This window comes from Daucus carota, chromosome 8 (assembly GCF_001625215.2).
Source record: "Daucus carota subsp. sativus chromosome 8, DH1 v3.0, whole genome shotgun sequence".
NCBI classification, from domain to species: domain Eukaryota; kingdom Viridiplantae; phylum Streptophyta; class Magnoliopsida; order Apiales; family Apiaceae; genus Daucus; species Daucus carota.
This window is the reverse complement of record NC_030388.2, coordinates 17,780,356-17,806,148: the sequence shown is the minus strand read 5'-3', so window position 1 is coordinate 17,806,148 and position 25,793 is coordinate 17,780,356. Positions and strand designations below refer to the sequence as shown.

At 33.4% G+C, this 25,793-nt stretch overlaps 3 protein-coding genes across 3 annotated transcripts; 2 read left to right on the top strand and 1 right to left on the bottom strand.

Moving 5' to 3' along the window:
* Positions 1–1,739: 1,739 nt before the first annotated feature.
* Positions 1,740–2,210, top strand: LOC108199002 (cyclic dof factor 4). The gene has a single exon (XM_017366770.2). It carries the CDS (start codon positions 1,740–1,742, stop codon positions 2,208–2,210), a length of 471 nt encoding a protein of 156 aa, XP_017222259.1.
* Positions 2,211–2,565: 355 nt separating this feature from the next.
* LOC108198254 (olee1-like protein) lies at positions 2,566–3,792 on the bottom strand. Its single transcript, XM_017366017.2, has 2 exons — positions 3,478–3,792; positions 2,566–3,052 (listed from the first exon to the last, which is right to left on the bottom strand). Exons 1-2 carry the CDS (start codon positions 3,665–3,667, stop codon positions 2,706–2,708), a joined length of 537 nt encoding a protein of 178 aa, XP_017221506.1. The 5' UTR covers positions 3,668–3,792; the 3' UTR covers positions 2,566–2,705.
* Positions 3,793–16,622: 12,830 nt separating this feature from the next.
* Positions 16,623–18,718, top strand: LOC108199130 (polygalacturonase). The gene is made up of 4 exons (XM_017366872.2): positions 16,623–17,140; positions 17,594–17,883; positions 17,983–18,211; positions 18,313–18,718. Exons 1-4 carry the CDS (start codon positions 16,709–16,711, stop codon positions 18,526–18,528), a joined length of 1,167 nt encoding a protein of 388 aa, XP_017222361.1. The 5' UTR covers positions 16,623–16,708; the 3' UTR covers positions 18,529–18,718.
* The last annotated feature ends 7,075 nt before the right edge of the window (positions 18,719–25,793 follow it).

Below are 25,793 nucleotides of genomic sequence, written 5' to 3'. Positions count from 1 at the left end.
GATTCATAAAATTTTATACAAGTTCATACATACAGGTATATGAAAATCTTTCTCATTACTCTATTAACCTGTAATCATCCTTTGCTTTATACGATTCCGATTTCTACATTATCAAGATTTATGTATATTGTAGACCGATTCCGATTTCAAAATTATCAAGATTCAAGCATATTGTAGATCGATAACAAGTTTCTATTCCCTAATCCATCATACAGAGACAGTGCATAACCCTGTACTCCTGTCACTAAACAAATTTTGACCCTTTTTTTTAGTTCTGTTTTTTTTGTTAAGATTGTTATGAATCTTGTTATAACGTAATGGTATTTACATTATTTGGACTCAACTCACAAAACAGAGTGTGCTGTGCATAACGACTGTGTTGCGCATAATTTCTTCAAACACTTGTTATAATTATAATGCTCTTACAACTTTCTAGTTTATTATGTCTTTTACTTTAATTTTTTCCCAATAATCTTGTATAAAAAAAAATAACAGAGGGGACGGTAGATCTTAATTTGAACTGCAATTAATAAGTGCAGTTCTGGTCATTGTACGTAAATATGATGAATTCTACCCTAAACAGAAAATTAGCTACAATTAAGGCTGGTATTTAGCTCTAACTACTTATATTAACTACAACATTCAGTATTTAAAAGCTTGGAACTTCTCAGGATGAGCCAGCTCGAACTCACGATCTGGGACGACAGAGCATAAACTCTTAACTACTTGAGCTATCCAATTGTGTTCAATTGAAAGAACTCAGAAAGTCTGTTGAGAGCTTAACCTTTAAGATTAAAAGCACACTGTGGTGATCAAAAACATTTAATCTTGCATTAGTACACACACAACACAACCATAAAGTGATTGGTTTTTTCTAGAGAATTCCTCAACTGCGCATTGTTTCACCTTTACACTTTACTTCATATTATGCCTTTAATATATGTTTATGCTCCCACTTTCAAACAACTTTGTACGCAACTTAAGTACTGGTTTCACTTTAACCACGACTCTTTCTTTAAAACAAGATCGAATGAAAGTAATGATGTGGATAAAAAGCTCAGCATCAACTTTTAGAATCACACACATTATATGGGTGCTTCACTCCTCGTTGCAAAGACATTGTATCTATTCGCCCCCCTTTAAATTTTCTTTTGGGTAAAGCTGATCAGAACTAAATGCGCGCAGATGCTCGCGGTTTCTTTTCGTTTATTAATCCTTATTATGCATGCCAGTGAAGAGGACCGACTAAATAACCTAGATAGCTTCCTTTTTCAGGAGAAGTTTGTAAATTATAATTAGGTTTAAAAAATGATATATGAAACATCTTATGAAAACACCATACAGATGATGTGTGAGTTTTTAACAATTAAATATGACAATGTTTTTGTATTGGACACATTAAAATGGATTACAGAAAAGACTAGAGTTGAGATTTTTGAATGTGTCATCTAGTGTGACACTAGAGCATAAGTGCAACATATGTGAGGGGTATATGATTCTTCTCCTAGTCAGATCATGAGCTTTTCCTTTACTTTTAGCTACTCTTGCTTTGACACCTCTCCTCTTTATACTTTATGCTTTATTTGTTAATATATCTAAATCTATATGTTTCATGTGTATATATATTCAGCTCATCCAGATCTTCTATCCATCCAACATGATCATGTTGGCACTCATGATTTAGAATATATCATCTCTTTTCTCCCTCTGTTTTTTCTCAGTCCTTTTAAAAAATTTCAATGGCCAAAGTTCACAAGAACAAAGAATTGCCAAAAATCAAGCTTTTCGGGAAGACAATATTGCAAGGGGCACAAGTGCTGAAGAATGAAGAGGATGTGAACAAAGAAAAAGATCAACTTATAGACAAGAAGCCGGATAAAATTATCCCGTGCCCTAGATGCAAAAGCATGGAGACTAAGTTTTGTTACTTCAACAATTATAATGTTAACCAGCCACGCCACTTTTGTAGGGGCTGCCAGAGGTATTGGACAGCTGGTGGGGCACTTAGGAATGTGCCTGTGGGAGCTGGTCGCCGGAAAAACAAGCCGCCGTGCGGGGTGCTTGATGGATTTTCTGAGTGCAGTATGTTTAATTTTAACTGGACCGTGGAGGAGTGGCACAGGGCAGCGGTGGCCGGTGCAAATGAGGATCCTGGAAGTATTATTCCTGCGAAAAGGCGGAGAAGCATCTTAGGTGGTGAGAGTTGTTGAACATCAATGCTCTCTGGTCTCTCCACATGAAATCAACTGAAACATTGTAATATGATGAACTATTGCTACTTGGTGTATGTACGTACATAGTATATTAAAACTAGTTAAATAACAATTATAAATAAGTTGACTAGAAATGAGAAGTAAATTAAAACTTAAAAGTGATTAAACTGTTTGGGAAATAAGTAGAAGTCCTGAAACAAAAGTTAGCATTCTCAACTTCTTATAAATGTTTCTAGCTTTTTACACAAACGGGTCAAGAAAATTAGAAGTCGGCTTCTTATCAAAAGAAGCTGGAAGCAGTGCTTCCCAAACAGTCACACAATAATGTTGCCCAAGTATCACGAGAGGTACTATCCGGTAAAACTAAAATTAATTTTTTTAATATATTTTAATAAGAACAAGATGATAAATTAAAGCGCCGATTGACATTTTATTACAAATACAGGCAGATTCAATTAACTCACAGCGGCAGGCTAGATCCTCCATCTCTGATTATGTTTTATTTACAGGAGCAAGACCTATTTCGCGAATGAGATCATCGCAATCTTCATGTGCTTTATTTGTCAGAAAGCATATAGGGCTAGCCATTCGAACATTTGAAGCCATACCACTGTTGGCTGCAAGAGAAACTCTTGCCCCATATCTGGTGTTCTTCTCTAGATTGATCTCAGAACACTGAGGATCAGGGCTCTTAACCAGTTTAACCTCACAGATGTCGTCCTCGTGATCATCATCCACGGTTATGTGGTATGTTCCGGTATCATCAGTGGTGGCTTCGCCGCTGAATGTCAAGTTTGTATCTTGTTCTCGATTTCGACATTCTAATCGTACGGTGGCACCTGTCATGCACAAAAACCATGCAGCCATGAATCATGAGAAATATTAACGATAATAAGTAGGCATAAATATTACTCCTCCTGTCCCAACGATTTTTTTACAATTTCCTTTTTGAATGTCTAATCAAATTTTTTACATTTCAAAACTTATCTAAAATAGTCAAATGGATCACATCACTTTTCTTACATTTTCACACTACCTTTACTCCACTGTCTCTCTTTTATACCACTTCACCTATTTTTCTTTTTCTTTACATACATATTTTGTAACCTCCGTGCCCAAACCATATGCAAATAAATGACTGGGACGGAGGGAGTAGTTTCAAATTTACCAACAGACAGTCAAATTAGCTGCTATCTACATCTTACAAATTACATGTATGCATCTATTTCTAGTACTTATGAAAAAAGGTAAAAAGATAATTTACCTTTGAGAAATGTGCTAAGTTGGGTAATGAAACGGACACGGCATGGGTCACAATATACTTGCCCTTGAACTTTAAAATCACGACCACCGCTAGGAGATCCTTTGGGGGCTTCAGATTGAGCAGTCTGGATGATTGATAACAAGTAGAGAGTGGTGGTAAATACGATTATGGTTCGGTATGGGTTCGGCATTGTGGATCCTGTACGTGCGTAGCTAGACGCGTACAGAATGGATAAACGGAGTGAAGTAGTTTGTAGAAACAATACTCAAATGAAATAAAAATGCTCTCTGTAGTTCAAAATTCATTAAAGGGACCGATCAGTAGTGTATGGAAGGTGCTATATCTTATTGTGGGATTATTTTGACTACGTAGCTATTGTGCATGTACCTGTGGCTCAAAACATAGATTTGACCCTTAAACATAGACTGAAGAATCTCTCTCCAAGGTCTGTCGTAAAACTGAAAACCTCTATAAAGAAGCCATTCGGATTTACAGGAATGCGGACCCAAAATATTTTACTTGCCCGAAATTTATAGGAACATTACTATTATTTGTAGTAATATCTTCTTTTCTTTTTATAATTTTATAATTTTCAGCTATCAACTAGTAGTGATAGTTTCTTTTATCTTAGTTGTCGAAGTTGTCAGGACTCAATACTAAAATACTTTTTGATACTTCGATAGTTCGATTGGATAAATAGTATACTAGACTTTCATAACTACTCCCTCTCTCCCTCTCATTTCTTTACGGTTATTATTTTGGGATGTCCCTCTCATTTTCTTTACGTTACTATAAATAGTAAATTTTTCCCATCATTACACCCACTATCTTCCCCTACTATCTCATATTTAACAATAAAAACTACTATTACGCCCACTACTTTCCTCCACTATCTCAAATATATTATTAAATATTAATAGGTCACATCACTTTACCCACTTTTCATCTAACTTTACTCATTTTTTATACATTGTCTTGGTCTCCGTGTCCCCTTCCAACTTTACCCACTTTTCATCTAACTTTACTCATTTTTTATAGATTGTCTTGGTCTCCGTGTCCCCTTCCAACGTGGGATGGAGGGAGTATAAGTCAATAACTAAGATATATCAAATTGTTAATATTCTAGGATTAATATATTCTGGATTATTGGGACCCGTATACATTTAGTTATGGGCATGGGCGGACCGTAAGAGGGGCTGGGATTGGGCTCAGCTCGGGTAGAATTTCAGCCGGCCCATTAATATTTATATACTCCCTCCGTCCCCCTCAATTGTTTACATTGGGGGACGAGGACTCGGCACGCATTCTAATGCTCTCATAAAGTATAGTTTGATATATTATTTTGAGCTTTTTTTTCTTTTGAATAAAAGTTTAGTATTTAAATTTTTATACAAAAAAGAATTTTTTTGAAAATAAGTTATGAAACTATGTTTTATGTGCGCCTTAAAATGCGTGTCGAACAGTGTAAAAAAACTGTAAACAAATGAGAGGGACAGAGGGAGTATGTATTAAAGTCCAGCCCAGGTGAAAAATAATAATAGCCCTGCTCGTTAGTCCGGTCCATAAATTTTTCTTTTAACTTTTTTAACATGGCAGCACACAAAACTAAAAAGAAACTAAACAATCTCCTCAGTCCTCTGCCTTGCTTTTATATATTTTTTTAAATTTAATATTGATTTGTTATTTTAAAATTTATTTATAAATTTTTAATAGCCACTCCCCTCATTATGTTTTAATCATTATGTTTTAATTGTGATTTGTAGTAATATATATACTTCATCCAAGTGATTTGTATACGTGCACTGTTTGACAATAGCTTTTAAGCCGGCTTCTGAATTTATAAGTTAGAAGCATCTTATTTGTACAATTTGTGTAAAAAGTCAAGAAGTACTTAAAATAAGTTAGGATTACTAACTTTTGTTTCAGGACTTCTACTTATTTATCAAACAGTTTAATCATTTATAAGTCTTAACTTGCTTCTGACTTCTACTTCACTTTTTTACTTTAAGCAAAAAACACATATTTTAACCTCACCCAAACGGCCCTAGTTTCATAATATTCTTTTTAATTAAAAGTTTAAATATCAAAATTTTATTCCCAAAAGAAATTGAAAATATTATGGAGCTATACTCCGGCTACTATTACAAGCGATTTTTTTAGCTAATTTATACATTTTGTCCCTTAGCCAAAAAAATTTTCTCCAGCCCGGGTAGGAAAAAAATCCTGGGTCCTCCCCTGGTTATGGGATTGGATGCCACAAATGGTATCAGATTTTTAAGAGCAACTCCAATGGGGATGTCAAAAAGAGTGCTAAAATGTCATGTGTCATGATGTGGCATGACACTCTTGTTGGCTCTCCATTGGAGTGGAAGGAGTGCCAAGCAAAATTGTCAAATTTTGGCACCCTCCTAAAATAGAAAAAAAAATGTATATATTGCTCTAAAGATATATAGATTTTTATCGTATTATACTTATACTTGTTTAAATAAGTGGCAACTTTGGGTGCCAACCATTGAAGCAAATTTTTGTGTAAAAGTTGACAAAAAGTACAAATGAAGAGAGAGAAAATAAAATAATAATACTTTTAATACTTTGTCATTTTAAGCAATTTTAGGTAGCACCCTCATTGGAGATGCTCTAAAAGGCTCGAAGCGCAAGGATATTGCCCAGGTCTCATAAATTTGGTTGTGAGCTCGACGATGATGTCGACCATTCAACGCGGTGTGTTTTTAACACCCCACATCCATTAAATAAAGAGTATTTCGAGATTTTATATGTACAAGTTAATAAATAATGTATACCACATTATTAGCACTTTTGACTAGTATGTGGTGGGTTGTTGCGTCCCATATGCATTCAGTTGTGGACTTGATTTTATATCTCCTACATATATTTGTATATAAACATTGTGTGAATCAATGAATACTTCACTTTTTCTCTTCCATTTCATTACTTTGACGGAAAATAACATGATATATAAGCTTGCAACCCAAACTGTAACACTGTAATGGCGATCACACATTCGATAACTTTTCTAATATGACAATTACACATTCGATAACTAGTCTATATGACAATTACTACACTCTACGTTATCTTTAGTTACAAATTTCTATTTCTTTCATATAAAATAAGGTTCCATAATTTTCAATTTCTTATTATTTAATCGTCATCTTCAGGTATATCATTATGATCATCGTATCATTTAGAACATATATGTTCAATATTTTTACTATGGGATTAAGCGTTGTTTCTCAAATATTTTCTTTGTTCTATTCAATTATGGATCATATGTATAGTTGATAATTTCATCATTATACTTGTTTTTGGGTTTTTGTATTGTTATTTTACTCTTTGTATTTCTCATCAATTTTAACAGTTGATTCGAAATTTTTTCATTGCTATTTTGTGAATTTACTAAGTGTTCAATAATTTTGTCTCAAAGAGTGTTTATCTGAATATCTACTCGGTTTCTGATAAATAGATCTTTATTCCATAGCTTTACAAGCTAACCATGATCCATTTAGTCCTTACCACATTCATCCATCCGACGGATCTATTTAACAATTTGTTTTTGTAAAGTTCATTGTCACCGTGTATCATAACTCGAAACATTTCATAATACTATTATTAGGGTATACTAAACTATTCGTTTGAAGTATATAACATTGTCTTTTTCTCAAAGAATTTTTATTACATGTTTTCACATTATTTGTATATTAAATATTGTAGATAAACTAGAATCAAATGAGATAGCAGAAGCTTAGATTGTTATTTTTCTTATATAATAGACTAAATCGTATTTCGCATCCCAAAACTATACTCGAATTTCACTTTTGGTCAGGAACATTGAATGTTAACAATTCATCCCAAACTTAGAAAACACTATCATTACAAATTGACGTATTAATTTTAGAAGTCAACGTTAAATTTATAAAGGTAGTTGGGAAAACTATATTTTTAACGGATATATCCACTGAAGTTAGTATATATATACAAAGCATAATTTAATGTAAAAATACTTTGTTATTTCTTAACTGAATAGCAAAGTAATATTGTAGAAGAGGAATCGAATACAATTTTGAAGATTTTTAAACTTTTTCTCTTTAGACAATCAAAAATGAACAAGTAGATTTTAAAGTTTAGCAATCAAGTAAATGCACAACAATTTTAAAATTTCAGGTGGACTGTTTTTCCACCCGAGATGATATATATTAGAAGAATCTGTGATATTTATGCACAGCTGCACATTTTATAGCATTTTTTATTTTCAAAAAATCTAAAGATGCTGGTGTTTCTCACACCTACAAAACACTGCTATAACTGGGTTATATACTCAAGATTTACAAAGCCTACGAGAAAACAAAATAATCCTATTTTCTAGATCTAGTGTGCTTTACTTCTTCATTCTTTGTCTTATGCAAATCTTCAGGATTATCTTTATTTTTGACTGAGTTTTTCGTTTTGATCCAACCTGTTTGCATAAAACTAGAATGTTTCTTTTTCTTCTTTAAGTTCGAAAATTGGCTTCCATGTCCACGAATGTACAATCAACCCATGTGATTCGTCATTTCTGTGCTAAGTCACTTTCAATGAATTATATGTTTTTCCGTTGAAAGTGTCTTTATCTAGATCCAAACATTTTCGGGTCTAAAAATAAGATCCAGATCCAAATAATCGGGTTTGGTTAAATCCAATCGATTCGGAACTGGTCGGATATAACTGTTATTAGGGGTGTTCATCAAACCGCCCACACTGCTCCGCACCACACCGTAAAATGCGGTTTTTCTTTTTCATGGTGCGGTTGCGGGTTGAAATTTTAACGAACCGCGCGGTGCGGTTCGGGTTGCGGTTTGACATCATAAAAGCGCGGTTCAAACCGCGCCGCTATATTCTAATATTAAATTATATCACATATAATTAAAAATATTTTATCGTATATAAATAGATTATTTATTGTGATGTTATTTCCTGTGTGTGCATATATATGTTCAAGTTACTCATCTTAATTTTAATAATTTTATAATGTAAATTAAGGTTAGTTCTAAGACGACAAACTAAACATTATGATTATATCTGTTTTCTATAAAATAATTTGTTGGTATTGAAATATTTTCATCTTCATCATTATCATACTTATATTTTAGTTTATATTTCTTTTAATGAGTATCGGAACTATAAATTTGTGTGTGTATTATAAAAATTATTTTTCAATATTTATAATTTAAAATTATATTTATACTGTCATTCAAAAGTATAAATTTTTGAATGTATAAACCACACCACACCGCACCGCAATTTTGTGGTGTGGTTTACGCAGTTTTTATATTACGCGGTGCAGTTTGCGGTTTACGAATTTTCCCAAACCGCATACGCGGGTTAGTTCGCGATTTTAGAAGAAAAAAAACACCGCCCGCACCACCAACACCACTATCTTGCATATTATCCAACACTCCACCAAAAAAACACGCGCCTTACTTCTGTATTTAGATGAATTGGTTGAGTAATAGGAGTTAACTTCTTCAATGTTATTATCTAAAATCATAATTATCAACTGTATTTCTAAACAAATCCTACAAAAGATTAAGATTTTATTGGTCAACATAAGCGAATTTATAAGCAAATACAAAAAAATAAAAATTCATTAAAATCTTGAGCTTACTATGAAAAATCAGAACCTACTCAATAGCTAAGATAATTAAAATTCTTGACTTTACTATGAAAAATGAACCTGAAAGAATGTCAAGAATACAAATAATTGAATGCTTGAAGGACTTAGAGATGAAAATGGAGCTAGAAAAGTTGAAAAAGCAAAGGAGAATGACGCCTATCAGAAAAAGGTGGATGATATGATTAAAAAATCAAATGAGTTCGAAATCGAAAGGATTGTGTAGTGTAGCAGATGATGAAACAATTCTTAATATTTGTAGGTTATCTAAGACCTTTAAAGCCACATTAAATATTTGGATCCTATCTTTTAGAAATGTATGGTTATAATAATTTGGGTTTTCATGAGTTTCCTTTTAGTACTATAAAATCATGTCAATTCAGATTTAAGTGAATATGTAGATAACTATATGATCCTACTCTCCTCAAAACCCAAAAAAAAATCCTCTCAAGCTCCTTCTTTTTCCCTAGCCGTCGTGGGGGGCTTCCATCGGTTTTCATCAGTGGAAAGCCCCAAATCAGTTATTTTCTTTGTTTTGCTCTTGTTTTTCAATAATACTCCTCCCCAGGTAAGGATTTCTATCTTTCAAGATTGTATCTTTGTTTGATAAAATCTTTTTTGGGTGACTTTTGTTCCTAATTTATTTGGGTTTTGTTTATTCTCTCCTTGTGAGAGCTTGGTGTGTTTTTTTGGTGTGTTTTGGTGTGATTCAATGTCCAGGACGTTAGATTTGCCAGATTTTCAAGGAATTGATTCAGTGGTAAAGATTTATATGGGATTGCAGTTACGATCGATAGCTCAAACGAATTTTGATGAAGTTTTGATGAAGGCTACATGTGTATATATTAATTTCAACAATTAAATCGCTTGATTGTGTCTTTATAAAGACTAGATTAATCGGCGATATGATCTGTTTTATGTTTGTTCGACTCGATTGTTCTTATAGATGTCGTATGGCTTTTCATTATTGAATTAATTTCTCTTTTTTCAAAAAAAAAAAAAGTGAATATGTAGATAGAAAAATATTACTCCCTCCGTCCCTATTGAGTAGTATACGTATGAGGAGTGACACGGAGATTAAGAAAAAGTGTAAATTAGTGATAAAAAGTAAGAAAAATGGGTGAAGTGATGGGACCAATTAATATTTAATTTGTAAAATGAGTGGGTGGGGTAGAAGAAGGTAATTGGTGTAGTTGAGTTTTTATATTATAAATCCTTACTATTTTTAGTATGTATACAATTGATTGGACGTCCCAAAAGGGAAACCGTATACAATCCAGACGGAGGGAATAACAAAATTTAAGAAAAAAAAATCTTTAAATTATCCTTTCAATTTTTGGAACTTGAAAAGTGAGTAATTCGAAATTGTCAAAGGATCCAAATTTAGGAATTTGAAAAATGTTAGAGTATACATTAACGTAGGTAAGCGCTGCTGCAATTGAATCAACTCTTGGCTTGGCTGGATCAAATTTATCATACTTGTATTTATATGATAAACTTCAATGCATGCCATAAACATTACACATATAAATAAGTTAAATTTTGGGTCACGTAAAAACATGGCCCAATTGTCTGGCTCACCCTCGACCTGGGTGTGTAAAAATAATAGCATCCGTGATTTAAAATCTCCAACAAATAAATGTACGGTGGACCGTGAGTACCCTGTCTTGTAATGAACTATGTTTTGATAAATTTTTCCTATCTTTATAATAATTGGAGTGTGACAACATAACCCTCGAATTATAATAGGTATATTTTCGCACTTTGTCACCAGATCTTGCTTAGGCTTGACCTTTCTTTTTACCTTGTAGTTTAGATGTAATATACTCCCTCGGTCCCTCCCATTTCTTATCGAATGGGTTGGGCACGGAGGTTAAGAAATATGTATAAAGTAGTGGAAAAGAGGAAGAAAAGTGGGTGAAGTGGTGGGACCTATTGATTTTTAATATATAAAAAGAAGATAGTGGAGTTAAAGTAATGTGAAAAGGAAAGAAAAGTGGAGAAGTGGTGGGACCCATTAACTATTTTTGGTAAGTTTTGAAATGTAAAGAATTGGGTGGGACACCCCAAAAAAAAAAGTGTAAAGAAATGAGTGGGACGGAGGGAGTATTGTTCTAGAATTTATATAGGGTCGTAGTATATGGTTGATAGTTAACGAATTCGGTCGATGGAGATAGGATATTCATATATTAATTCACATAGAATCGTGTGATTGATAATCAATTAATCGATTAACAGAGATCAAAACCTCTTATATTAATGTTTGAATTATTAATATTATTTTGTATAAATATAATTTGATTTTTTCTTGATAGATAATCATATTTGGACATTCCACCAGATATCCAAAAATACGTTTCATTTTAATGGATAAATTTATTTCTACCACACCCTCATTCTTATTTTTCTTATTGTCATTCCCGATTCTGGTTTATACCCACCATCCAAACATCCTCCTAGCTATTATATCACTGTTTACTTTCCAGATCACCTTATATTCAAATATTGACAGCCACGACTTTCCCTGATGGTTTTAACTTTTAAGTATGATCTTCATTTATATTTGTGGATAGACGTAATGTAACAAATATTAACACCGCCAATTCTGGCCGGATTGACTTACCATATACTCCCTCCGTCCCGGCCATTTCCTTACGTTTGGTTTGGGCACGGAGGTTAAGAAATATGTATAAAGTAGTGGAAAAGAGAAAGAAAAGTGGATGAAGTGGTAGGACCCATTAATTTTTAAATTATAAAAAAGAGATAGTGGAGTAAAAGTAGTGTGAAAAGGAAGGAAAAGTAGTGTGAAAAGGAAAGAAAAGTTGGGAAGTGGTGGGACCCATTGACTATTTTTGGTAAGTTTTGGAATGTAAAGAATTGGATGGGACATCCCAAAAAGGAAACCGTAAAGAATCTGGGACGGAGGGAGTACAAGTTAGGCTAAGCTATGCTTTATAGAAGTAGGAGGAATCGAACAAAATTTTCCATTTCTGGGTATATGTAGGTAACATTAATTTCATAAATTTATTTACCGTATAGTAATATCCCGATGGATGATACAACATCAACATATAATTATGAATGTTGAGTAGTGTTCAGCACGTAAAGTTAAATACACATGCACCACGCCCCTCAGGGGACGAACAGTATGGCGAGCTTTATTTATATTTCTAAACATTTTTCAGGGTATTTGGTTTTCATACGTAAAGTTTAAGCATGTAGCCATGAATACACGTTTCTTGTTTAAGGGCTTCCTTGTTTCAAGCCATTCTTGGTACACAAGCAATGTTCGAAGAAAAATACACCATATATGGTTATAATATATTTCTAGCACCTTGTATTTTGTTTACGCATACGAAAAATTTTAATGCAGATAAAAGGCGGCTCAAAGTTTATCATAATTTACTTAATTATCAAGGTCGTTTGGGTAAACTTAAAAAAGTGCTTCTCACTTAAAGTAAAGAAGTAGATTAAAATTAAGAAATAAATTAAGATTTATAAGTGATTAAACTGTTTCGGAAAGAAGTAGAACTCCTGGAACAAAAGTTAGCATTCTTAGTTTTTTATAAATGCTTTTTACACAAACGAGTCAAGAAAAGCAGAAGTCGGTTTTTATCAAAAGAAACCAGAAGCTCTATTGCCCAAAGACACATTAATTTCCAGCAATAAGTTTAAATAATTCTATGCTAGCCATTATAATGTGATAGGTGGTCGTTATCTTGAGGTTACTAATTCGAAATCAGTTAATATATATATATTTAATTTCGGTGTTAAACTGGATAGGAGTTTGGATAAAAATGTTCTTGTTAAGCAAGAAATTAATGTTGGTATATATTTAGGTAAGAGTTGGGTGTGTATAAATAGGATTTTCCGGAGGAGAGGCATAGAAATGGGATGAACATTTCCAGTTTTATGAATTCTGTTGCTTGTTATTTCGGCCAAGTTCAATTTATGCAATGTGATTATGAATTTACTTAACAGTATATAACTAATTTAACCAGATAAAGCTTTTTTACTTTGAAAATAACAGTCTAGCGTATATAACCATGATTTGTTTGTAATGAAAGTCAAATGCTTCAAACTGGTGGAACCAAACTAAATGGAAAGTTGACGTAGCTAGAACTCTAGAAGGGACGGCCACGTTCAGAAGCGAGAGTCAATTAAGAAAAGAGAGTTTCCGGTTTCATAAGAATAAAACATCTTTACATTAATTAGCAATACAAATTTGGTTAGAGCAATTTTTTACTGTATTTGTTAAATTGATTCGCTAAAATAATGTAAAGCATTGATCATGTATAATTTGTTAAATCTGTAACAGGCTTTATTCTCATGTGAGTGACAATAATGATTGTCTATATTTTTTAATATATATATATATATATATATATATATATATATATATATATTATGATTATTTTAAATTGTTATTAGTAGAATAAAATATTTAAATATGAGAATAGATGATGCGGTATTTCACTAAACATCTATATAGATGTTCGACAAATATATCTAACATCGACTTGTATATAATATTTTAAAAATAAAATTATTTTTAGCATGAAACGTAAACTTTTTATCAAAGAGTTGGGTAGTATCATTGGAGTTGTGCAATTTATGCATGTTATCTAAAATAATTTAATTTTAGCATTCCAAGCACGCTTTTAATCAAGATTTCGCGAATTTTATGGGTTGAAGATGCTCTTGCGTACTTATTTCAATCAAAATATTCGCTATTATTTTTAAAATTATTGTCCATATTTAAAGATATATAAAATTAAATATTAACCATGTTAGTTTATTTTTAAAATGATATAATATTTTATAACTATTATTTTATTCAATAGAAGACCAAACTAATGAGACGGAGGGAATAATATTCATTGTGTCGATGAGTTACAGTGATAACTTTCATAGCTCTACAATATTTTAAAGATAACTTAATTTGAAAAATATCTAATGAAATTGTAATCAAATCAAGTAAGAGCGCCTTTAATATTACTCATTAAAATTGATGGACTAAATTATAAAAAATATTAATAATACAAAATTTATTGAATTTGTCGGGCATTATATATGTTCCGGTATGATTGACAATATTAATTGATTATACTTCAAAGATGATATATTATTATCATTTTAAATTGTATAAATATTTTGACTAGAGGAAAGGTGAATTAGAGTGCTCATTTTTTATATACTATATATTTTATTCATGACATAACTCTTTTGTTGATGATTTTCTGACATGGGAGATACTCTACGTCATGCTCCCGTCCCTTTATTTATAAATAAATAAAATAGATTGGACACGAAAATTGAGAAAATTTTATAAAACAGTAGAATAAAACAATGCTGAAATTTATTAATATTTAAATTATAAAATGAATATAGCGGACGAAAATATTCAATGTGATTAATATTTTTACTTTATATAAGTTTTAAGATATAAAAATTGCAAAAAACATTCAAAAAGAAAGCGTAAAGAAAGAAATGAATAGTATAGAGTAAATACCCTCCATTGTCCATTTGACTAAAATGTTTGTATTTCTAGAATGACAATTTATATTTAACTCAAACTTCACCTTACAGGAATCCCTTAACTTCAACTTAGGTCGAAGAAAAACATAAACGCTGCCTAGTGTTTGGTTGGTTGATCTGCTTTAATTTCGGTTAAATCTATAAACGATGTTTGAACGCATGTGTGCATAATATATGAAAAATCATGTGAAATACATTCTCGTAAAATGAATGATTACCGCCCGGCTTTCCGGGAGACAGTATAAAATGAAGGTGATATGACTCCATTGCATTCGGACGATCTTGACATTCATTTTTTTGGAACCACCCTCCCTGAGCTAAATTAGCGAGCTATTAGAACGAGTCTGTGGGTAATTCTAAATGGTGTTATTTTTATATTTATACATTTTTATGTATACAAAATTTAAATAAGAAATTTTCATGATATGATGTAATATTATAACATATATATATATATATATATATATATAAATTATTAGGACTTAAAATTTGAAAGGAAATTTAAACATTCGAAATTATATAGTATTTATACATGAATTATACCTTTTGGATTTAATTAACGAATATATATATTAGAAGTTTTTGATAAAATTTGTCACCGTCATTTAAACTTTTTTCCGATTAAATGTTTTTCTAATTAAAAACTAGCGCATTTTTTCGTAAGTTTTTGTTCAATTCCTTCTCTGTTTGCATTAGTTTCTGAAAAAATAGAAATCATTTATAGTCATAGTATCAATTATAATAAAATTTCAATTTAATATAAACTATAATTAAAATATGAATAATTCTTTACATTCGGAGGGTGAAAGCCATTAATAACTTATTATTTGGCTAAGAAATTATTTATATTATAAAATTTTAAATTTTGGAATATAAAGTAATACCAGAAAATTTATGTAATATTTACTTAATTTTTTAATAATTACTCCTAGATTATAAACCAGTATAAGGAAGTGATGGAACACGGAACACGGGCTATTATAAACTTGAGCAGATGCTTGCATGGTTCGTGAGTTTAGTTTATGAATGAGTTTTACCATCGATTAAAATATGTATCTTATTTTTCCTGTTTCAAGCTGTCGTTATTCACGTATTCGTAGATTTTCTACGGTTTTTCTTCTTATCTTTCCTTCAATTCCGCCCCTGTTGGCTTGACTCCCGAATTTTATTTTCCTCGTGCCCCCAAAGCAGCTAGATTAGAAAATACAGATTACTTATCAAACTCACCTTTGCCCTAAATATTAGGATTATGTCGAAAATAGTTATTATCAAATTTACTTGTGCTGAATTTTTATTATTATAAATATAAAGTGTTACAAAAATTAAATTATTTTTTACATTATTTGTCGACGTTAACTATGAACCTCCTTCTAAATCTTGTGAAGGGAATTGAATAAAGATATCGGACTTGATAGATACATGAATTGAAATTTTTTGATTTAGCATGTTAATTTTCCATTAATCTCATATGATGTTGTCTCATGATTCATTTTTGAAATCCGATGAATTTGTATAAATTTTTTTAATCGAAATATATGTAATAATTTATTAAAGTTAAAATACTATATCACTTTAAATATATTTACTTATAGAAAATATGATATAATGAATATATATACTTTGTTATAAATAACTAATCTAATTATAATTACAAAGTGTTAAAGAATATTCTAATATTAAAATACATCCGATTTTCAATCTGCTCCGATTTCCGATTAATCATAAATCGGCATGTCAACCAATTATGTTCGATTCTTGATTTTGTTTCAATATATAATTTTTTGTTCAGTTTAAACTTAGTATCTATCTTCGGACTAGCTAGACGGGGAAAAAGCTAAACAGTAGATGAGACTTTTGGTTGGCATGCCATCACAACGACGAAAGTTTGGAATCAACTGTTGCAACAATCTGTCAAGAAAGCCTATAAATACTCCCCGAACCGTTCCAAACTCTACACAATCTTCCAACTCTTCAACTTCTTACATCAAAGTATCAAACCTATACATCATCCTAGTAATCAACATCATGTCTTCCCTTTATCTCATACTTATGTTCTTCCTTCTTAACTCATCCACCTCATCCGCAACGATCACGTACAATATTCTTCGTTTCGGAGCCAAATCCGGAGGCCAGTCTGATTCATCCAAGGCCTTGCTTAGAGCATGGGGAGCTGCTTGTGCAACCACTAGGCCTGCTACCATCTACGTACCACCGGGCAGGTTCTTGCTTAAAAATGTCTATTTTTATGGTGAACATTGCAGAAATGGTGCAATAACTATACGTGTAGATGGCACGTTAGTAGCTCCGTCGGATTACAATGTGCTGGGAAGCTCCGGGAACTGGATTAAGTTCGAGAGAGTTACTGGCGTTTCGATTTATGGGGGAACTTTGGATGGACAAGGAACGTCTCTTTGGGCGTGCAAAACTTCTGGAAAGAAGTGTCCCGAAGGAATAACGGTACATAAACTTCTTTTTCAATTCTTAAAACGTTGCACTAATGGGCACGATTGGGTAGCCCAGTGGTCACCTCAAAAATATCTAAGAACAAATACTCAAATTGTAAGGCTATAAGTCATATTAGTAAAAAATACGTTGCACTAATATTTCTTTCCGAGTTCACACATTCGGCACAGATAACGGACCTTTGTTTAAAATTCCATATAACCAAAGCTGTTGCGTGCGTTACAAGTTACAGTTTTCATGAACCTAGCTAGCTTCACAAAACAAGCAAGCATTAAAAAAGAAGTTATTCAAGAAATTTAGTATAATTATTATATTTCCATATTTATCGGTATATACGGGCGTGGTGCAAAGAAGTATAGTAAGTCTGTAACTGAACTTAGTTCATTCATAGTAAGTCTGTAACTGAACTTAGTTCATTCATCTCTGGTTTTTGTTTTGTTGTGACAGAGCCTGGCCTTTTACAATTCCAACAAGATCATAATCAGTGGGCTAGCGTCGTTAAACAGTCAGATGTTCCACGTAGTGATTGACGGTTGTCACGACGTGAAGTTGGATGGTATAAGAGTTTCTGCATCAGGCAAAAGCCCCAACACAGATGGAATTCATCTGCAATCCTCGTCCGGAGTCACGGTCCTCAACTCCCATATTAGCACTGGGGATGATTGCATCTCTATGGGACCTGGCAACTCTAATGTGTGGATCGAAAACATAGCTTGCGGCCCAGGTCACGGAATCAGGTATAAAATTACTAACAATAACAATTTAGTATATGTTGCTTGGTCAGCTCTGCTTATTTTTTAATTCTAATCATCGATTGTTTTTCATGTTTGAATCAGTATTGGAAGTTTAGGATGGGAATTACAAGAGCCCGGGGTTCAAAATGTGACAGTTAAGTCGGTTACATTCACCGGGACTGAAAATGGTGTGAGAATAAAAACATGGGCTAGGCCAACCAAGGGCTTCGTCAAGGACGTTTTGTTTCAGCACATACAAATGGTTGACGTCCAAAATCCTGTTATCATCGACCAAAATTACTGCCCTGGCGAAAAGAATTGCCCTCATCAGGTATTGTTTACTGGTCTTACCAAAACCTATTTCAACGTGTTAACATAAACTGATATTTCTAAATTCATTCCTGGTTTTCTGTTGATGGTATTACATTAAAGGTCTCGGACATAAAGATCAGCGGTGTGACGTACCAAGATATTCATGGGACATCAGCAACAGAAGTAGGAGTTAAACTAGAATGCAGCAAGGCGTCTCCGTGTGGGGTGAAGCTGGAGGATGTAGAGCTCACTTACAAGAGCAAACCTGTTGAAGCAGTTTGTACTAATGTTGGAGGAAAGTTGCTTGCTTCCTCTGATAACCAGAGATGCTTGTAACAAGGAAGATCATCACACAACTATATATATTCATCCATATTTTTCATGGTGGCACTTTAGCCTGGTCTTGCGAGCTTAAATTTGTAGAAGTGGTGTGTTAATTATGCGTAGATCTATACATGTATAAGAATTGATGGAATTAATTTGAAGAATTAATACATCATATGCAATAAAAGAAACAGATTTTTCATTTCATGTTAGTTTATAATTTGTGGCATCATATGTGAAGGCATATACTTTTTGCGGCAAAACAATTCACATAACAGATTTCTAGTTGCATAGTTCGACGAATACTTTTCTTTTACAACCGAGCTGATCAAACAGAGTGACTTTCAGAAATAAGACTTAAACAGTTGTCTCTTTTATGTAGCAAACAGAATTTTTTTAACTCGGCAATGGACTTATAAAATTTTAATGTGAGGAATATATAGTAGAAAAATTCATCAATAACATATACTACTGATACTTTTATCTTAACAGGCGAAAAATGATTGTATAAGTAGTAATATACAAGATGTTCAAATTTTAGTTATGTATAATTTCTTTTTTATCCTGCTGATGTTTTTATAACTCCCTGACGCACACCTAACTCCCTTCAAAGCATATGACAAGTGCTCAAACCATCTTCACCTATGATCACCATTTCAGAAGCTAAAATAATTTAATCACTATGTTGTGTTTGGCTGAGGTGAATGGAATGAAATGAGTATAAATAAAAAATATAATAGGATGTAGGAGAGAGGATTTTGAAAAAAATAAGTGGGCGCAAATTTTATATGATAAAATTTGTGTAGAAAATAGATATGATAAGGACAAAATAAAAGATTTGAGTTTCTAATTAAGGGTTATAGGAATAGAATGGTGGAAAGAATGTAAATGAATTCTGTATAACTTTTTATACATATTCAAAATAGAAACTATTAAAATATGTTTTGTAAAAGTTAAATATAAATAACTAAAAAAATGAAGTTTACATGAGGGGATGAGGGGCCCTTTTTACCCTTAGACCGCATGATCGAAATGATAAATTCGTGAGATAACTGGGCATATACGCCCCCGCAACGCTCCAAGTGGGTATCTCCGATAATGAAGCGATAAGCTGAGTGCGCACGCTCAACTAATGAAAACATGAAATTGAAGTCAACACGTGGGTAAATGCATCCATGAAAAAGATTGCTAGTGCGATGTACATAGTCACATGATGTTCCGATCCCCTTGTATTCGATATGTCACATCACTACAACTTAGCAGCCTCTTTTATCTAAACCTCCGTCTCGGGAAACTTTTCACTTTTGATTTGTCGGAGTTACTGTTTATAACACGAGACAAATTATCAAATTATGTTTAATTTAAAAAATTATAATCAGTAGTGATTTTGTTAGATTCATATTTATAAATACAAGTTTCTCTATTTAATTTTAATACAAAATTAAATATATTAATGATCAGAAATATGTGTTAACAAAGACAATAAAAAAATATTAAAAGCATGAGGAAGTTCAAATCATTTCTTAACGGTAAGCCGTTATTGTTGGCAAGTGATGAGTGGGGCATCGGCGGCAGTCTTTGCATATAAATACACACTCTTTATTTCTACTTAAAATCATCTGTGCATCTCTCTCAACTCTCAACTCTCTACTTCAGTTCACACAGTCTACATCTTTTTTGACAAGTAGACAAGGTTTATTAACTATCAATGGCCAACGTTAACGTTGTAAGAATGTTTTCGATGAGCAGCAGCAGCGGTAACTTATCAAACGACGCTGTGAGGCGTCGTTCTATACCCAAGAGGGGACAAGTGAAAGCAGGAATTGTACTAGGATTGGCTCAGTCGGTAGCTTCTGTCTTCTCTCCTAGAGCTCGTGCCAAATCAATCTTTTGAGCTGATCAGTTAGCTTTTATTGGATTTCTTACAGCTAGTTTTTGTTTTGGTTTACTCTGCCCTGAGATTATTTGTATCAAAGAGGCCCTTCTATTCATAATTTCCCTACTTGTATAAAAATTTAAATCTGGATATAATTGGATTCATAATTACTTGCTAGCTCGATCCGTTCATACTTTATCGAATCTGTGCTCTATTAAAAAAATTTAATATTGCTTTCAATAATAATATGGATCAAAATATACGAATCTATTTTACAGTTTCATGGCCGAGGATAAGTGTCAAGTGGCTCAGGTCTAGGGATGGCAACGGGTCGGGTCGGTTCGGATATCTGTGATATCCAAACCCGAACCCGAAAATTTTCACCAAACCCGAACCCGATCCGAACCCGTTTGGATTTGAAAAACAAAACCCGAACCCGATCCAACGGATTTCGGATCGGGTTCGGGTTTTATCCAACCCCGAATACAGAGCGAGAACAGCGAAAATGGGAAGACGCAGTGGACAATTTCAGAGCTGCGGATCCGAGTGGTAGCGTCGGAGATCGAGTCCGGCTTCGAGAACGCCGAGCAGTCCACGAGCTCCGACCAGGGGCGACGCACGGCGAGGCCGGTACGCCGGCGTGGTCACCGGAGCTTGTGACTCGACGGCTGTGGTATGAGGTTTCGTGATCTGGAGTATTGCTTGTTGCAATTGGGAAGACATAGCCGTTGATTGTGATTTGATTTCTACGTATACGAGTTTGTGAGAGATTGGGGAAAAGGGGTGACTGCTGAGATAAAAATGAAGGGAGGTGAGAGTTTGACCGTCTGTACTCTGTATGTGCACGTCAAGTTCCTAATTACTAAGCATATACTCCTGTATTTACTAATATATATTATAATATATATTATTAAATAATAACTTTAAATTATAAGTATTGATATATATCATGGACCAAAAAATTATATATAATATATATAATTTATAATATATATTATTTGGATTTTTTTTCGGGTTTCGGGTTTGGATCGGGTTCGGATCGGATTTAGATTTCGGGTCGGGTTTCGATACGGAATACCTAATATCCAAATCCAAATCCAAACTCGTTCGGGTCTAAAAATCAAATCCAAATCCAAATCCAAAATATCGGGTTCGGTTGAATCCATTCGGGTCGAAACGGTCGGGTATCCATTCGGATCGGTCTTTTCTGCCATCCCTACTCAGGTCCTCTGCCCATTATATCATAATTAGTTTTGCGAAAGAAAGTCTGTGATATCATGTTGATCCATAATATATGGGCCTATGATAAACACTTTCTTCCATCATTTAAATACTCCTTATCCTTTGACTTGTCGAACATTTGAATGTGCTCGGAATAAATATTACTAGTTTTCTTCAATTTATTTTTACAGAACAAAATTAGTCACCACCTCAATACTAAGGAAATTAAGATCAAGGTAAATATTAGACCATGTATGTATCTAGGCTAGAGGTGCACAAATGGCCTGGCAGACCAAGTTTTATCCGGATTCAAAAATGTCCGGGTTTTTTACTAAATATCCGGGCCAAACTTTTCTGTCAGTCGGGCCGGGCCGGGCCGGACCTGTCAGGAAATTATAAGGTCTGTTTAGGACCTGCAGGCCAGGCCGGGTCGGACCAGATTTTATTTGGGCCTGGTCAATTTGGTCAAATATAATTTTTTTTTAATCTTTTTACTCATCAATCTACTGGAACTAAAAAAATAGAACTTAGAATATCTTGAAAAAAATAATCCATTACAATTTAAATTAAAACTTGCAAATTACAATTCAAAATATAAGAAGCATTTTATAAATTAAAAACTAATCATAATCGGAAAGCTTCAAAGTTCAGTCTGGCTTCAGTCCCTTGATTCACCAGAAGTCCAGAATCTAATGAGAATCACTGTCATATAGAGCCTGGTTCCTACCTGTAACATAATAAAGATAGTAAGCCTAGCTGATGAGAAATAAATTGTAGAAGAAAGAGCAAGCAAGGAAGATCAAATACACATGAAAACAAACACAAATAAGTATGACTATTGAAATAAGAAAACACCCAGATGTACAGTACTAGTAGAAAGTTAAGCATATTAAATTTTTAAATTACAAGTCCAAGGGCTATCGAGTGATGATTTGTAGTAAAGTGTGCAAGCCAATAATAATGTGCTCATGTTCTTGATTAATACTAGGCCAACAACAGGATTCATCCTCTTTTTACAAATCATGTTATTGACTAGCCAGATTTTCAAATCATGTTATATCTATCACAAATCACTGACCAACCAGATTTGCTACCTGTGCTAACTGCCGAGCAGAATATACAAGTAAATAACATCAAACACAGATGCTTACACAGATTCTTACCTTGACAGGAAAGGCAATGCTCTGTTTAGGATGAATCCCCTTCATTTTCAGTGAAAATTTCCTCTTCTCCTGAAGATTCTTCACTGGAGACAACATCTTGTCTTCTTTTTTCTGCATCGAGGTGATCTTTATAACATATACACACTTCCAAGGATTGTGGATTCAGTCGACTCCTTCTTTCATTTAACACCCTGCCACTAAAAGAAAATGCAGATTCCGAAGCTACTGTACTAGCTTGGACTGTTAGAATATCACGGGCCATTGCAGCCATGATAGGATAATGGCATGAACGACTTTTCCAAAATTCCAGAATATCTAATTGCTCACCTACGAAATCAGTCATTTTATATTTTGCCAATTCACTACTTGAACTTATAGTTTTAGATTTTTTGCGTGAAATAGCTAATTGAAGTGCAATTTCTCTACTACTACCGGTTTCAACAGGAATATCACGTGGCTTTGCTCCGTATAATGTATCATAATGATCATAAAATGCATTTAGTGTTTCATTAAACTTTCGAATACTTGCATTTGTATAATCAATACTAATCCCCAAATTATTATTAATACACTCTAAAAGACTTTCAACTCCATCTACACCGGTTCTGGGATTTAAAGCCGCTGCACAACAAAACATTTGTGGCATTTCTTCATAATATTTTAAAAACTTAGAACGCATATGATATATAACAGGTTGCCAAGTATCATTAGCATGCCAATTTTTCAATGTTTCTGAAATCAAATAAAATTCTTCTAAAACTAATGGAGTGGTGGGATAATAAACACCGGATAGCTTTTTTGTCGACTTGTAAAAACATTTCAGAATGCTCAACAACTCTTCAATTCTAAGCCAATCAATACTACATATAACAACTTGTCCATTATTAGCATTATGGAATTCCATTAAAACAACTCTTTGTTTATACGCACGTTTTAGCATTTTATAGGTTGAATTCCATCTAATAGGCATATCAACATTAGGTTTCAGAAATTTAAGGCCTTGACCACGTACAAATTTGCTAAAATCTTGTCTCCTTTTCCCCGAGCCATAAACAAAATTTAACAGGTCTCTAATTTTAGAAGTAACAGGTTTAACCATTTCAAGTCCATCTTGAACAACCCTATTCAAAACATGACATACACATCTACTATGAAAAAATTCACCATTTAAAAATGGATCTAAATCTCGTTTCAACATGTTAATTGCAGATGTATTATTACTAGCATTATCAAAAGAAAGACTCATAATCTTATCCTTGATTTTAAATTCTCTAAGACATGACATGATTAATTGATAAATAGCTAAACCAGTATGAGGGAGTTCAAATAATTCAAAACAAATAATGCGTTTTGACATTTCCCATGTTTCATGATCAATCCAATGGCATGTTATGCATATATAAGACACATTTAAATGCTGACCAGCAGTCCAAACATCAGAAGTTAAGCTTACTTTACCTTCATATCGGCTGAAATATTTGATCATAGCTTTTTTTGCTTTTAAATACCCTTTGATTGCATCCCGACGAGTAGTTGATCTACTGACCTTTTGATAACATGGTTGCAACCCTTGATGTATATATTTTGTTGTATCTTCATTATCAAAGTGGTTGAATGTCAAACCTCGAGCTATGACACACTTCATCTGCAACTCCCTTTGCAAATTCTGATCATAAGTCCATGTACGCCCTGTTTCATCAATCCTTGCTTGAGAAAATTCAGGATTTTGTTTAGCCTCGCACCTCTTGTGATGCTTATCAAGTGTTGAATTTTCTTTAGTGGTGAACAACTTTCCACAAAGTCTATGTCTCGCCTTCTCTACTAGATCCGGCAGCTGCACTAAATCAAAATGAGCCCAAACATCAGCTCTGTGATTGTGTGGAATCACAGTAAAAGAAGAAGAAGAAGCTGTTGGGATCGAAGAAGTCACACGAGGCCCTGTAACATAAGGTGTTTGTTGACTTGAGGATGCCATATATAACAAAAACAGTAGAGAATAATTTGTAAACACGGAGAGCAATATGTATATAGCTGTAAACTTATGGAACACAATGGATTAAACAATTTATACCAGTTGTATATTTATAGGATAAAGAGCAAACGGCTCTATTTCAATACCCAATAAAGTACCAGTTAGCAACGGCTACGAACACACAAGAAAACAAAATAATACAACGGCTCTAAAATATACAGATCAAGATATATAGATAACTAAAATATACGAATACAAAAAATCAGGGTATACAAATATTGGGGATACCTTGTAATCCGAAAATTAGGGATCCGATTCGCGACTCGGGAGATCGTGGCTTCGATTTCGGGTCAATTGAGGGCTTTGATTTTCGATCGTGAGCTTTAATTTAGGGATTCAGTTTCCTAACCGCCTTGCGTTGATCTCGACCTCGACCTCGAGTTTTTAGCGATGAGATTTGCGCACCTCTATTTTGTAACTCGTACTGTATAGTGCATAGACTAAGAATATAGGTTAAGTTTGGACTTTAAAGCTGGACTCATGTTCATGGATGTGGGCTGGTATTTATTTGTATTTGGGCTGTAAAATGGGTTGGGTTTGGAACTCTGGATAGGAGGCTACACACGTATCATATTTATCTGTAAAATAACAGTTCTAATATTCAGGTTTTATCCGGGTTTTACCCGGATTTTTTAAAATCCGGGTTTTATCCGGATTTTTTTAAATCCAGATTTAATCCAGATTTTTCAGACATCGGGCCGGGCCGGATTTTGTTGAAAAATAGTGGGTCTACTTAAAATCTTCAGACCGGGCCAGATCAGACCGGGTTTTTTTCGGATCGGGTTTTTCAGATTTTTTCCCGGATCGGATCGGATTTCAGATTTCAGATTTTTTGAACATCTCTAATCTAGGCCTTTTTCATCTGGGGTTCTTGGTTCTTGGATTCTTTGTAAGCCCAGTTCTTCAAGTAGTCATATTTTTGTGAGTGTTAGATCGGATCACTTCATGGCTAGTCAGTCCAGTAATGCCCAGTCCATCCATGACT

Coding starts and splice junctions, on each gene's coding strand:
- LOC108199002 (XM_017366770.2), top strand. CDS start 1,740: ATGGCCAAAGTTCACAAGAACAAAGAATTGCCAAAAATCAAGCTTTTC.
- LOC108198254 (XM_017366017.2), bottom strand. CDS start 3,667: ATGCCGAACCCATACCGAACCATAATCGTATTTACCACCACTCTCTAC. Junction 3,053..3,477: donor ACTTAGCACATTTCTCAAAG/GTAAATTATCTT, acceptor TGTGCATGACAG/GTGCCACCGTACGATTAGAA.
- LOC108199130 (XM_017366872.2), top strand. CDS start 16,709: ATGTCTTCCCTTTATCTCATACTTATGTTCTTCCTTCTTAACTCATCC. Junction 17,141..17,593: donor AGTGTCCCGAAGGAATAACG/GTACATAAACTT, acceptor TTGTTGTGACAG/AGCCTGGCCTTTTACAATTC. Junction 18,212..18,312: donor AAAAGAATTGCCCTCATCAG/GTATTGTTTACT, acceptor ATTACATTAAAG/GTCTCGGACATAAAGATCAG.